Source organism: Marmota flaviventris, chromosome 6 (genome assembly GCF_047511675.1).
Source record: "Marmota flaviventris isolate mMarFla1 chromosome 6, mMarFla1.hap1, whole genome shotgun sequence".
Taxonomy (NCBI): Eukaryota; Metazoa; Chordata; class Mammalia; order Rodentia; family Sciuridae; genus Marmota; species Marmota flaviventris.
In genome coordinates this window covers 65,963,772-65,979,953 of record NC_092503.1, presented here as the reverse complement: position 1 = coordinate 65,979,953, position 16,182 = coordinate 65,963,772, and the positions used below count along the sequence as shown (strand labels likewise).

At 33.0% G+C, this 16,182-nt stretch overlaps 1 protein-coding gene across 5 annotated transcripts in view; it reads left to right on the top strand.

Moving 5' to 3' along the window:
* The window catches only part of Fut9 (fucosyltransferase 9), a 191,347-nt gene extending 185,958 nt beyond the window's left edge, over positions 1 to 5,389 (top strand). For all 5 annotated transcript variants that reach the window (XM_027928383.2, XM_071613196.1, XM_071613198.1 and 2 more), the window contains one exon: positions 5 to 5,389. In XM_027928383.2, coding sequence (XP_027784184.2) covers positions 13 to 1,092 — 1,080 coding nt within the window. In that variant the 5' untranslated portion in view covers positions 5 to 12 and the 3' untranslated portion in view covers positions 1,093 to 5,389. The remainder of the gene's footprint in view (positions 1 to 4) is intronic.
* The last annotated feature ends 10,793 nt before the right edge of the window (positions 5,390 to 16,182 follow it).

Below are 16,182 nucleotides of genomic sequence, written 5' to 3'. Positions count from 1 at the left end.
CCAGAAAAAATTATGACATCAACATCCAAAGGAATTCTCCGCCCATTTTTAATTGTCTGCATTATCTTGGGCTGCTTCATGGCATGTCTGCTTATTTACATCAAGCCCACCAACAGCTGGATTTTCAGCCCAATGGAGTCAGCCAGCTCAGTGCTAAAAATGAAAAATTTCTTCTCCACCAAAACTGATTATTTTAATGAAACTACTATTTTGGTGTGGGTGTGGCCTTTTGGGCAAACCTTTGACCTTACATCCTGCCAAGCAATGTTCAATATCCAAGGATGTCATCTCACAACAGACCGTTCACTGTACAACAAATCACACGCAGTCCTGATACATCACCGAGACATCAGCTGGGATCTGACTAATTTACCTCAGCAGGCCAGACCGCCCTTCCAGAAATGGATTTGGATGAATTTGGAATCACCAACTCATACTCCCCAGAAGAGTGGTATTGAGCATCTGTTCAACCTGACTCTAACCTACCGCCGTGACTCAGATATCCAAGTGCCTTATGGCTTCTTGACGGTGAGCACAAACCCCTTCGTGTTTGAAGTGCCAAGCAAAGAGAAGTTGGTGTGTTGGGTTGTAAGTAACTGGAACCCTGAACATGCCAGGGTCAAGTATTACAATGAGCTAAGCAAAAGTATTGAAATCCACACCTATGGGCAAGCATTTGGAGAATATGTGAATGATAAAAATTTGATTCCTACCATCTCTACATGTAAATTTTATCTCTCTTTTGAAAACTCAATCCACAAAGATTACATCACAGAAAAGCTCTACAATGCTTTTTTGGCTGGCTCTGTACCTGTTGTTCTGGGACCATCTAGGGAAAACTATGAGAATTATATTCCAGCAGATTCGTTCATTCATGTGGAAGATTATAACTCTCCCAGTGAGCTAGCCAAGTATCTAAAGGAAGTCGACAAAAACAATAAGTTATACCTTAGTTACTTTAACTGGAGGAAAGATTTCACTGTAAATCTTCCACGGTTTTGGGAATCACATGCATGCTTGGCTTGTGATCATGTAAAAAGGCATCAAGAATACAAGTCCGTTGGCAATTTAGAGAAATGGTTTTGGAATTAAAGTTTTTCCATCATCTGCACATTTAGTAAAATACTTTGATGAGATATCATCCAAATTTTGAGGATACGAAGAAAAACAACACTGTTTTCATGTCACAACTTATTTTTATCACTTTCTCTTGGGTAACATGTATATTTTGATGAAGATTTTTAAGAGCCTCAGCATTAGCTATCATTCCATTTGGTTTTAAATTATCCTGTATATACCTAATTATGTGCACTGAAAAAATAATTTATTCTTCACTATCATTTATAAACATTATTTTTCATATTTTTGTAGTAATCTATAATATGTTTATGATTTGATTGGTTTTTTTTACACTGATCATCTCTTTAATCATTTTGGGAAATTAAGATGCAATCTTAAAATATGAAAGATTTTGCTAAATATTATAATCTCTAGTTCCAAGTTGGAAAAATGTTAACAAAGAAAGAATGTACTAAAATCAAAAATTATGACCTCTAAGACTTCAGAGTCAAACAAAGTGTGTATCTATCTATCTGATCAGTGTTTATCTGTTTGGGGCATTTGCAAAGAAAATTATTTATGTATTGAATATGAAAGATAGAAGCAGAACTATTCTATTCAGGGAGCTGTTAGATCTCTGTTTTATTTTCATTAAGTTGACATGCAAATGCAACCACCTATTCTCATGATCTTAATTTTAAGTCTTCAAGAATTATTAAATATCCAATTGGTTATGATTTTCAGTGCCCAGAAAATAATCCTAATAACACTTAATAGGATCTAGGATAGTGCTCTTCCCAATCCTAATAACACTCACTTTTAAAACATAGCAAATTATTTCCTCAAATAAGAATGAAACAGATATCTATAGGTACATCATATACATAAATGGTACTATTTATGTTTAATTTTTAATTACTTATCAATTTAAAATATTTTTTCTGAAGCCCAAATATTTAAAATAGTTTTATTTTACTATATGGACAAATAAATAGACATAACTTTTGAAAGATCTCTCCCGTCACTTAAGAGAATCTAAATAAACTATCATCAATGTATGAAGTTTAAGTGGATAAATATAATAAAATGAGGATCTACCGGAAACATTGTTATCAACACAGTAGGATCTAGATACATATTTGTTAAATGAAGAGATAATGGCATTGAAAGTCATGGGGAAATATTTGTTTGTTTCAGTGAAGTGACAGTTCTAGCCTAGTGGTACTAATTTATGGAGATGATGTCTTATATACTATTTCAGTAAATATTCATACTTAGCACATATGACTAGGGTCTTCAGGGCTTTATAGAACCAACATAAACCTATCATGACACTAAACTTTTGGAGAAAATTATCGCTGAACTTTCATCTGCCTACAGCATTTCTCCCCTATAGTGTTAGAGAAAGGAAGAGCTAGATAGAAGCAGAAATAGTGGGTAAGAAAAGCCAGATGTTAAAGATTCTTCAAGGAAAGCATTCTGCAAAGGAATATCCGGTGTTTTTATTCCATTTTATCCAAAGATCATCAAAGGGATTACATAGTTCTGATGGTATCCACTTTGGTATATTTGTGACTTATTTTAATCATCTTTTTGCATGTTGGTATTAGCATTCAACCCCACAATTTTATACACCACATAGAAAATAGAGATAAACTTCAATTCAGTAAGAAGGAAGTATGCCCAGTAATCAAGACTGCCTTATGGAGAGAATGAACTCTCCCTAGCACTGGAAGGATTTGAGCAAAGGAAGTTGCTTGCATTGAACAGAGGATGGTTTCTTCCCCAGGTTCATTTCTTTAGTCACAGTGAATAGGCACTTGGTATCAGGCAGTCTCACAGCCAGCACAGAAAGATGAAAAGGGTGCTCTCATTGTCTTAAAAGGAACTCACAATTAAGCAGAGAGATAAAGGAAAGCTTCCTTTCAATTCCAGCCTGAGTCTGTTTATACACATACTACTCTCAACAGAGTTTATGTGGATCACTATTGATTTAATGAAAAATAAAATAAAATAAGACACGTTAGCAAAGTTTCCTAGTTGTTTAGTAACTTGACATGTTTCTCAGATGAAAACTTTGTCTACGCATTTGGTTCTCTTTATATTACCTTTTTTTCCCCATGTAATATTTATTCTCTTTATTAAAAATATAGCATGTTTGTATGTATGACTTATTAGTCAATACATCCATTTATATTTATTTTATTGATAAATAGTCAGATTCATATATTTACATTTATTTGTCATTTCTATCTATAGAGAGGAAGGATCTAAAGAAAATGCATTGCTAACACATTTAGAAAGCCCAAGACTTCTCTGAAAGCTGAAAAGCTTTCAAGGTCACTTCAACCTGCCATTGCTGAAGTGGATGTTGATTATTTCAAATACCTGAAACACATGAGTTAAGTTTCCTCTATTGCTGACTCCAAATTTGAGCTCTTTCTTGTGTTGTGACTATGATTATATGCTGATAATGTGAACTAAGCCAAGGCAATAAGTGTTTAACTGGTGCATCTTCTTACTGAAACCCCTTACCAAGTCCCAGAATAATAAGTTTTCTTGATATGAAGTGCCAAAATTAATGAACCTTTCACTTCTGGATCCATTGATCTATAAGATTTAGGGAAGGATCAAATTATAGCAATATTTATAAACCTATCTCTTCTATTTGTGAACTAATGTGATCCAGAGATATTATTTGTTCAAGATAGGCATGCACACACACACACACACACACACACACACACAACTAGTGAGAGTAGTTAAGATTAAAATGTAATGGCCTCTCTCTCTTAATCCCATAATTGTTCTCTTTGCATTCCCAAGTTACCATAAAAGTATGTCTCAGTGCCTATAAATGTGAATGTCTATTGGCATTGCTTAGTGTCTACATGATGGTACATTCTGTGAAAGAACTTCAACCTTTGAAGGTATGCAATAAATAAAGGGTAAAACTTGCTAACATTTCTCTCTGGTTTAAATATTTTAGGAGTTGAAGTTTAGTAGATTAAAATGGGCTCTCATTTAAGTGAAATGCAACCATCAAAAGGTACCTGATTCTCAACCACTGCTTTATTAAATCCTATAGATTACAATTCTTCATAAGGATATTTCATGTAAAATATGTATTGATTTTGCCTGTGGCTGGATATAAAAACAAATAATTATGCCCAGTGATATATTATTATATTATGGATATAAGAACAGAACAGACCATTTAAAATGTTTGATTTCAAAATATCACAAAGTTATAACATCAATGGTCTGAATGTTTAATTATTAATTAAAGATCTTATTATTAAAAATATATAAAATTTATTTATTATAGGTTTTACTAATAAGAATATATGCTGAATTCTTTATATCTAACAGTACTACACTCTGTAAAAGAAAAACTATGGTAGTCACATATTTTATAACAGCCATAAATTTGACAATATGAAGTAGAAACTGAGAAAAATTATTTTAGTGGTAAACCAATATCAGCTTAAAATTGTTATGTTTACTATAAATGTCCTGATAATCCTATAATGTGCATAAATGATAGTTCAAAATATTTCATATTATCGAGGTATAATGTCATAGAATACTTAGGAATTATTTGCTGAACCTTTAAATTCTTCCCTCCAATTGGAAATTAAATAGGAAAATAATAGGAAACTTGTTTTGGCTTATTTTAAAGCTAAATTCCTTGATTCTTAGTGGCCTCGAAAGTGATTTTGCATTAATTAATGTTTCCCAAACAAGTTTTAGGTCTTTCCATTATGACCTCATACTTGATCATATCCTTGAGTTCCTTTTAACTCCGATCTCATTTAGGAGAACTTCTTGACAACTTATAATTAAGCTGTTTAATAAAACATTACAGAATCTAAAAGATTAGCACAATGCAGAGGAGGATCTCAACAAATACTTATTGAATGAATAATAAATGTCATTCATGGTCATAAAAATTTTAAAATTTAGTAATAGTTACCAGCTTATTGGTACTGATTGGAGATTCTGTTCTGTATTTATTTTATTGTGCCTACATGATGATGAAAGTCATGATAATTTCTTTCTTTCTTACCACATTCTAAGACTCCAAAAGAAGTAACATTGCAAGAAATATTACATAGGATTTGGAACTTGTAACATTCTACTCAAATATTAATAACATACCAACTGTTTCTAATGGAAAATAAAATGAGTATTTAAGGAGAATATAAAGTACAAGCACTGTGAAGGGCAGATATTTATTACTGAACCACACAGGGAGAGAAATACAGTTTATTTCCTCCCTAACTCCCTGACTGCATTCTGTTGTATTACAAACATCAATCAATTAAGATGATTTTGTTTCTCCAGATTTCTCACATCCAAAGATTTTGTAGCATTTTATGAGTGGGTAAACTCCACTACTATCCAAATTGTACTCCTTCTCGGTTATTCATATTAAATGCATCTATATTCATAAGAACTTTATAAAAACATTTAACAGAACTTAAATGAAAGATAGTCTGCTAAATCATAAATATGAATAATGCTACTCTGGGTTATTAGTTCAACAAATTGCAATTTTGAGGAAGCCACTTAACCTCTCTGGACCTTTTTGTTTGTGTATTTCTGTCCAGAATTACTACTCTCTAATCTAAGATCTAAATTGATTCATGCATGAATTTGAAAATGAAATTTTGATGACCACCTCAAAATAATTTTTGGACATAAACATTCCTAAGAGATTTATTTATTGTTTCTCTGTATAAACAGTTAAAGCATGAAACTGATTATTTAAACTAATGGGTGGAAAAAACCAACAATCTTGGTTCTTTACTGGAGTGTGGAATATAGCAAGTGTTCAGTTAATTAAACGTCCTTCTTTATCTTTTTCCTCCCTATAATTTCCTACCCATGTCTTTTGTAACTTGCTATTCACTGAAAATTTAATTATTTAAAGAAAATCAAACATATACTGGGAATTATTTTAAAATATGCATTTGATGGCACTATTCAAATTCTTATTTTAATAATCTGAAACATTTATTGATACACAAAATTCATCCTAGGTATAATTTAAGTAAGCTAGGTTTAGTTTTGCTAACACACAATTAATATATGTTCATGTTTTAATTTTCTTTGAAAATATTTTGATTTAAAAAGAACCTTTCTCCAGTGTTTATTGCCTTCTGTCAGTATTACTCAAAGCATGGTTCCTAGGTCACCTAACCTAGGGTCACCAGAGGTGATTACTAGCAATACAGATTTACTGATTCTTGGGCCCTACAGGTCCACATAATTGGATTCTCTTCAAATAAGTAGGAGGGAAACAAGAAAAACAAAAACCCACATTATTAAAAAGTACATTTCCTAAGTTATCCTGTGCCTTCTATATAGTTGCCGAAACATCTTACCTATCATAAACCAGTCGTCCTCAAACACATATGTGTTAAGAACTTCCTGGATCAGCTGCACAAGAATCATTTCAAAGATTATTTATAATACACACTTTCTGATACTCTGGATTGGAGATGGGACATGGTATGTGTATGTTAAAAATATCTCCAGTTCTGATGAGCTGGCACTTTTAAGGACTACATTCTGCCTATTAAATGAAAATTATTTTATACTTAAATGATGAGATGTTGCCTTTACTTAGTTCACCTGAATTCTTTTTAAATACATTAGAGAAGTATTTCTCCATTTCAAGATCCAGAACATTCTTTATGTGTAATATTTTATGCACAAGCATGGAACTCATTAACTAATTCTGTGATCTGGGGCAGGTTATTTACAGTCTCCAGACATTCTTTCAAGTTGCGAGTGGCTGATAATAATAGCTCTTAAATCTGGATGCACAACAAAATCATCTGGAGAGTCTTTAAAATTGCTAGAGCTCAAGGACTATCTCTAGAGATCAGATCCAATTAGTTTGAGGAAGGACCCAGCAGGAAGAGTTGTAAGGAATGAATCCACAGGTAATACTGATGGTAAGGTCACCTCTGGGAGCCCCCACTCTACTCATGGGAAGTCCTTAGCCTGGAGCAATTGTTAAGAAAGGAAAGGAAACAAAAGTGTGAGTATATATATATATATATTCATTCCACTCTTTTTAGGTTTCTAACAGCATGTTTTTAATTTGCAAAATACAAGACTGGACTAGACAATAACTATGATTCTTTGAAGGCACTAAACTTCATGATTCTGTGATCTGCTTATCCATTGCTTATATTTAAGAGACTGCTTTCCTGGGTTCCAAAGTCCTCAATTGATAGGTAGAAAGAGAAATTGCAATTAGGGTATGACAACAAGTTAAAGCATAAAGATTTTTGATGAGCACAGATTTAGAATTGTATCAGTGTTTTGCCATTCCCTAGCTATGTGCAAGCTACTTAAATTCTCTTAGCCTCATATTTTGCATCTGTAAAGTGGAAGCAGAATACTCTTGATATGTTCTTTGTAGAACAGATGAAATTATTTTCAAATGATTAGTTAATAAGTGTTCAATTATTATTATTATTATTATTATTATTATTATTATTACTATTACTGATGCTTGGGATAGAACTCAGCACCTTGTTCATACTAGGCAAACATTCTACCACTGAGCTAAACCACTAGCTATATTATCTTTTATTTTTATAAAAGATAATGTGAGAAGCCCAGAACTTTATCTTCAATTTCAGATCTAAACCCTGAAGATGTTAAGCGGGCAGCTGGTAAGAATTACTGAAAATTGAGCTAAAGGAATATCTTCAGAAAAGAAAAAGAGTGTGGAAGCATATATTCACGTCTTCTGTAATTAATAGAAGAGTGTGAGACTGGCAGCAGAGGTGACTAGGCATTATTTGCATTATAAAACACATACACCATTTCTTAAAATAATTGAACTGAAGCAGGCCTGACTTTTCCCTTCACTGTTATTAGCAACCAGTAAATTAATAGTCAATTTAGCTTATTATCTGTTGGTATAGCTCAAGTCACAGAATTGAATAGCAAGAAAATTCTTGGCAATCATTTCTGGTAAAGAAATAGGCCTAATCTGATCTAACTTTCCTATGTACCTATATGAATATACCACAGTGAATCTCACCATCAAGTACATCCATAAAACACTAATTAAAAAAAACTATAAGTAAATAGCAGAAAAATCTGTAAAGAGGAAGCATTGGAGACTGAATTAGAACAAATTACATCCCATGCTTTTATAATTGTGTCAAAATGAATCCTATTGTCATGTATAACTAAAAATAAACAATAAAATATTTTTAAAAGAAATAGGCCTTAGATATATGCAACAATTTGACTTCATTTCAGCTGTCCACAAACAGACAGAACAAATAATGATTTTTAGAAAAGGGAATTGAGTCTCCATCCACTTTTCCTAAAGCTAATAAAAACAAAATAGCCACTGGGTTCAGGGCATACCTGCAATCCCAGCGTCTGGAGAGACTGAGGCAGGAGGATCATTAGTTCAAGGCCAGCCTCAGCAATTTAGCTAGGCCCTAAGCAACTTAGCAAGACCCTGTCTTGAGATTAAATATTAAAAAGGGCTGGGGATTTGGCTCAGTGTTTAAACAACCCTGGGTTCAATTCCCAGTACAAAATAAAAAAGAAAAGAGCCAAAAGGTTTTAAACTCTAAAGGCATAAATTCCATAAACAGGATTGTATTAGCTTAGTGAGGCAGAAATAAAATAGTTCTTAGCCAGATTGTGATTAAGACTACTCTAATGGATAACTTCATAATAAACAGAATTTCAACGTAAAAAATCTCAACCTTACATGTGGACAATTTTTAAGTTTAACTAGGCTAAAACAAAAAGGTTAACTTAAGAACAATTTTCATTAATAAGTGAAAAAAGAATAATATTAAAAATAACATTTTAATTAATTCTTAATTGTGTTTCTTTAAAGAACAACAGAAATGTTTATTATTTCAGTACAACATTGGAAAAGTTCAAAAATTGATTTTTTAAAAATTTTCGGCAACCAATAATTTTGACTTAATAGTGAATGTGAAGAATATTAAATTAGAGCTTTCTGGAATTTCATTGTGAAAAGACAAATGTGAGTAAATTTTATCTGAAAAAATGTTAAGAGTGATATCTACAGTGTGAAATTATAGAGGTATATTAATTGGTTAACTTTTCTATTCATGGCTCTATTTCATTTTGATTAATGAGGGTGAAAGAGATAGAAAAGCAGACTTAGCAGAAATGGTACCCAAAGACTCAATTAACAACTCAGGACTACTCATTATATAAGAAATATGTGCCAGACTTACAACAGGACATCCCCGATCTTAGACTGGCCTCATTAGCCACCTCAGTCTCCCAGTTGAGATAATACTAAAGATGCCATCATTGTCCACCTCGAAATTGCCAAAGGAGAGCTTCTCTGTGGTGGAATGCAGGACTTCAGGGACTTATAAAGAAACTACAACTCACCCAGAGTTTCTTCTTCAAGAGCCCTGAGCAAATCAAGAATATCTGATTGTCGGTATAAACTGGAAGCAGTCTACATTTTAGAAAACAAATTATTTAGAAAAAATATGCATTATTTTAAAATAATTAAAGAATAAAAATTATTATACTTTAGACCAGGAGTTTACTTAGAAAGAAAGAAAACATATTTCAGGTTATAGATAATCTACAGTCAAATCAATGAGTGCTGTGGAAGACAGGATAGACTAAATGCCATTTTTAAAAAGATAATAAAACACTAGTGGAAATATTGATGAATTTTTATCCTTAAATAAAAATTTAAGTCTTTAGAGCTTTTATCATGATGATAGCCCCCAAAACAGATATATTCATTCATATGCCTTCTTTCTCTCTCTCCTTTTAAGTGTTATTTGGTAGGAGTTAGCAATAATGGAGTAATTGTGATGATATAAAAAAACAAGATTTCTAAAGAGTCCCTAGGAATTAAATCATATATGATATAATGGTAAAAAGTAATATTTGCTTGCAGAAATGCAACTGATCAAAATTGTTGAATAAAATTATTAATCATTTTCACTGTAATAATGTGATTTATTCTTAATCTGAAACAACATGTGAATATAGTAAAGGTTTTAAAATAGAAAAAGTTGAGTCAACAAGTCTATATCTAGAATTAGGTTCACAAAGCTTCAGAAAGAAGAAAAGTGTCAACAAAAAAACAACAAAAAGTGTAGTAAACTAAGGATCTGAGACAAGTTCTAATTTCCATAATCTATTGTGTAATTTCTGAGCAACATATATTTCAGCAGTACACTGAGGGTGATGGATTGTCCAATAGAATCACCTGAGAACTCTTCATAAAGTTTGATTTGTTAATTGGAAATTCCAGTTTGGTTATATGGGCTGCTACATATTCTTCTAGACTTTTCCTTCCCTCTGCTCCCTTCTGTGTGGCCATGTCACTGTTCTGCAGGAGATGAGAAAGGGTAGACTGAATTTCACAGATAATTACTCACAGATCTCTGATTAAAGTGTTGCTGAGGAAGAATGCTGTAGTGAAGCTTTGCAAATGAAGAATTGGGACTTTGCAGGCTTCTTCTTGAGTCCATGCCCTCAAGATCACATGTACAGATGAACATATGCTGATATCCTTTATCAGTAGTTCAAGTGTAACTTTGAATTAAAGGACTTACACTCAAGTAATGAAGGTCAAAAATGACTACGATGGAACAAAATGTGCCAATTCTATCCAATATGTGAATTGTAAGGGTCAGTAATCCATAAACAATTTGGATTGTAATCGTATGTTTCATTAATGTAACGTAATTTTGCACTATTGTATTGTCATATATATATATATATATATATATAAAAACTCTTTAAAAATACCCTGAAACCTAATGCCAAATGTACAGTTTATAGGTTCATGTTATTTCTGATAAGAATTTAATTGCATTATGCTAATAGTTGTTCAATGCCATTAACTTTCTGTGGGTGTATCATTGTGATGCAGATGTGATACAGTTGTTGTAAGCACATTAATTAGTCATCTGAATTTTTATAGATAAAATCATACATTGATCAGATATCACTTTTGTACTTATTTTTTTGTAGAGTATTTTTTCACACTTGAAAAAAAACATGTTTATTTTATATCAAACATCAGCTTTTCTTTAAAATCTTATTTTAGTAGCCAATGCATGTTTTAAATAAGATGTTAAATATTATATGACAATATTAAGATTGTGTTTATATTAGGCAAAAAAAATACGCATGCAATTGGTGAATCATGCATCTTTCGGGGGGAGGGTTTACACTGCCAACTCACACACAGGCTTCATTTCAATCTGTGTGCATGATTCACATCCTTACAAGTCCTTTTGAAACATTCTGTAAAATGAAGATGTTATTCTTAGTGCTAATGAGCCAATAGATAATGCTCCTTTGACTTTTTTTTTCTTAACTTTGCAGCATATTGTACAAGTTTTCCCAAAAAGTTTCTTCCTGGACTTGTTAGCAATAAAATACAACAAATAAAAGCATTTATTGGTAAATGATACAATTTATAATACAGAAAAATATTATAAAGCATGAAGATGTGAAAAAAAAAAACTTATCTTTACCATGTGAAAAAAAAACTTATCTTTACCAGTTTCATTCTATGAACAAAATATTCTGGCAGCTTTGTCTATAATCAAGAATGGTGTATTTTTTGAAATTTATTTATTTTACACTGCCAAAATCAGTACTACTGCCAAGAGGGAAAAATGCTTGAGGTCTGGTTTGCACAATTCTAGAGGGTGATAACATAAAGCATCATGCAATACAGAGAGCCAATCAGTATAATTGGCAGGGGATAAAAATGGTGGACTTAGCTTTTTTTTTCTTAATGACTTAAGAAATTTCTAAAATGTATAAATAATATGAATTCTGGCTAAGATACATGACTTTACATGCTGATAATTGATAAGAATCTTTCAAAATGACAAAGATCATTCTATTAAGAGAAGGGTGTTTTAGTTGTGTGTGTGTGTGTGTGTGTGTGTGTTAATTTGGCTGTTTATTTTTAGAAAATATACTTGTGTTTTGAAAGGTCTTAATTTCAAACAGGAAATATGTGTAGGCCAACCGCTCATTCCCCAGATGAAATTAGTCATTGATCATATATATCAAGGCTAAAACATAGCTTTTGGTAATTTAAAATACCAAGATAAGCATTTATACTGTTGGAAGGTAATTTCATTGCTAGGTTATTAAAACAGTGGGAATTCTATTTATGCAGTTATTTATTTATTTATTTATTTACAGAAGATTGGTTCCTTTGAGTTCAATTTTAAAAGCTTCAGTGAAGTTAATATAATGGTAAGAAAAGTTGATTGTAGCTACTATTCCAAGTGAAAAGGATATCACTGAATCTTGCTGTATCCTTGGAGTAAAGCATTAATTCAAAAGATGAGCAGTCAGTCCTAGCAATGCAAAGGCCAACTACATGATCCAAGCTGTTGTGAGTGACATTCAGCAACATTGATCTGGGCTCTTAGTTTGATACACATCATTTCCTTCATTGACTCATCCTGTAAATAACATAACACTTTATGGCAGCTAAGCACTTGTTTTAATAAGCCATGAAAGGCAAGATGCCATAGGAAATCTGTATATTCCACTACTTGGAGAACTGGTACTTTCCACAATTAAACTGGAGGTGCCATTTGAAAGTCCTTTCCCTTACAAATGCCATCCCAGTATATATTCTGGCTCATGATGTCTTTCTGGGCTTATAAATATATGGTGTGACTGCTGTAATTTTATGAAATTTTGGTTAGCACTAAATAATGACTACTGCAATCTGTGCTGATTCCAAGGCAGAAATAATTGTTTAAGAATTTGAGCCTGTTGTGTGTAAAAAAAAAAAAAAAAAAATCTTTTTCATCGGTCGTATTTCCTATATTCATTGTAAGTACCTCACTGATTTAGCACTGGAATTATTCCTTGGATGTGTAAATAATGTTTTATTCAGGCCTAATGAATTCCTGTAATGTGAATATTTAAAATAAAAGACTTCAATTTAAATGTACAATAGTTAGTTCTGGTTATTTATAATGCTTAAATTCAAAATCATCCACTTGAGAAGATTCATTTTCACACACATGCAAATCTGGTTCCCTGGATATATTGAATTAAAAATTTAATAGTAAATAAATACATTTTTTCACATTATGCATTCATTATAGATGCTAAGTCAAAAATAAAAAATAAAAAAAGAACAGTCAAAGGTACACAAGTCAACTGTTATATGCTAATTTGCTTCCATATTCTTACATTATTTTAATGGATTCTGGGCTACAGTTAGTCCCATTAGTAAGTGGGCTTATGGAATAGAAGAATCCCTTCATTTTGCTTTGATCCTGGTTTTGAAGTTGTCTCATCTTGCTTTCACTATTCTCTGATATTCTGCACATTATCCTGATTCCTCTTATTCAGGGCTGCAAATCAACAGGAAGAGAAGATCCTAAATGTATACACTCATGATGGACTTCTCTCTTCAGCCATCTATCTATCTCTTCCAACTGCCAACTACCTCAGACCCATGAATCTGCAAATTTCATCACCCAATTCCCCCCTCATCTTTCATTCAATTAGAAGCACTATTATGAATTATGTTGCCTAAGAATGAAACCTTAGAGAATATTCTTGAATCTTCCTCTTCCTTTTCCTCACATCAAATTGACCATAAGTATCTTTTAATCATGTCTCATTTCTTCTAGTCCACTTTTATTGTCCCAATAAGTTAGCAGAGCCCTTAACACTTTTTACTTGAAAAAAGAAAAAAAGCAATAACTTCTTAAAGTTTCAAATACCTATACTCAACACTGCCACCAGTAAAACAGAGTAAAGGTGAAAGGTAAAGAGAATTTAAATACAGTGTTGATTCAAAAAGCCACATATGTATCAGAATCTTCCATTGGTTTCTCATAGCTTTTAGATAAATGCCTCATTTGGCAGTAGAGTATGACTGTCCTTTAATATTTGCCTTCTACCAAGTTTGCTTGGCTCTTCTTTGTTCCTTCCTTGTGTTTTCTCATTGCATTTGCTCCTTTGTGATGTCTTTCACATCATTCACAGCCCAGGCAACCTTCCTGCCTACTTAAGTCCTAACATCCTTAACATTACACTCAAGGGTCACATCCAGTATGATATAAAATATACTCCAGATATAAAATGTATTTTGGAAGTATTCAAAAGCCTAGGAAGCAGGTAAGGTGATTAGCATTTTCATAGAAGAAGTGATTTGTGCAATAGTCCTTAAAGGAAGAATTTAGTTAAATTTTCAATGAAGATATAAACAAAGATGCACCGAGTAAACTTGGTTGATTTTGGTGATCTTGATGAAAGATAAAGCATTAGGGTGTTTAAAAAGAAAAGGGTCAGAATATGGGGAGGTTGATGTTCAAACTGATATGTGCAGAATAATTTGGTTGATTTGAATTGAATTAGTTTGTGTTTTAGTCAGCTTTTTCACTGCTGTGACTGAAAGACCCGGGAGGAACAATTTTAGAGGAGGAAAAGTTTATTGCGGGCTCACAGTTTCAGAGATCTCAGTCCATAGATGGCCAAGTTCATTCCTCAGGATCCAACATGAGGCAGAACCTCAAGGCGGAAGATCATGGCAAAGGAAAGCAGCTCAGAACACGGTAATAAGGAAGCAGAAAGAGTTCTGCTCACCAGGAGCAAAATATGTACCTAAAAGGCACACCTAGGTGACACACCTCCTCCAGCCACACCCTACCTGCCTATAGTTACCACCCAGTAAAACCCTATCAGAGGATTAACCCACAGTTTAGGTTAAGGCTATCATAACTGAATCATTTTACTGTTAAACTTTCTTGCATTGTTTCACACATGAGTTTTGGGGGAACACCACATATCTAACCTGTAACAGTTTGATTTGATTTACATTACAGTATGATGTAAAGTCATTGAAAATTCATGAGCAAAAATGCAATGGGTACAAAGTCTCAAAACACAACCTTTTAATACTCTAAATCATTAAAAATATAAATCATTAAAAAATGATAGAAGGTTCAGAGAAGAAATGATAGGGTTGTAAGAGTCTTAACCCAATCAGTGATTTAATCCCCTGATAGTGATTAACTGAGTGGTAACTGAAGTGGCAGGGTATGACTGAAGGAGGTAGGAATTGGGATGTGGCTATGCGGTATGTATTCTGTATCTTAAGAGTGATCTCTCTCTCTCTCTCTCTCTCTCTCTCTCTCTCTCTCTCTCTCTCTCTCTCCTTCTTTTTCACCACGTGAGCTGCTTCCCTGTGCCACACTCTTCTGCCATGATTTTCTGCCTTCCCTGCTGCTCCAAGGAATGGAGCTGACCTTCTATGAACTAAGACCTCTGAAACTATGAGCCCTTAAATGAACTTTTCCTCCTAAGATTGAACTGGTTGGTCCCTTAGTTACAGCAGTGAAAAAGCTGACTAAAACACTAGCATCATAATGTCTTATCCACCCTCATGGCCAGTTCCAATGTGTGTTAATTAATAGTATATTCCTTTTGCTGAAGAGAAGCAGTATGATGTTTGGCTCAGTGTCTACGGGCCAGGTTGGACAGCTGGCATACACTCCCAGTTTCAACTTTGCAGCCTAAGGAAATTTTTTTTTTTCTTCTTATAATTTCTTTGTATAGGAAGCAAGAATAATATCAATATCTTTGTTATAGTATTGTTATAAAAACTAAGTGAGTTGGACTGGTGACAGGACAAGACAGCTCAGTGGAAGAGCACTTGTGTAGCATTTGTGAAGCCTTAACTTTCATCAGTAGAACTGGAAGAAGAAAAAATTAGGTGAATCACTACACATAAAAAATTTACAATAGTACCAGACACAGTACTCAATATCTAAGCTAGTATTTAAAACGCCATGCGAACATTTCCCCAGTGCATCTTTTCTTCAGTTCCAAAACTAATTAGTTCTCTAATAACTGCTTTGTTCTTGGGCAGGCAGCTAAGGAGGTTTTCATCACCTAGCCCATGAACACAGTGGGACATAGCCCACTATGAAAGAATACTAAAGTTTTGATTACTTACATTATGGTCAGGTACTCAGAAAAAAAAATGCACATAGAACAGACCCTGCTTTGGGATTACCATATCTAAAGTAATAGTGGTAACTCAGGATTCATCTTATTGCCAAG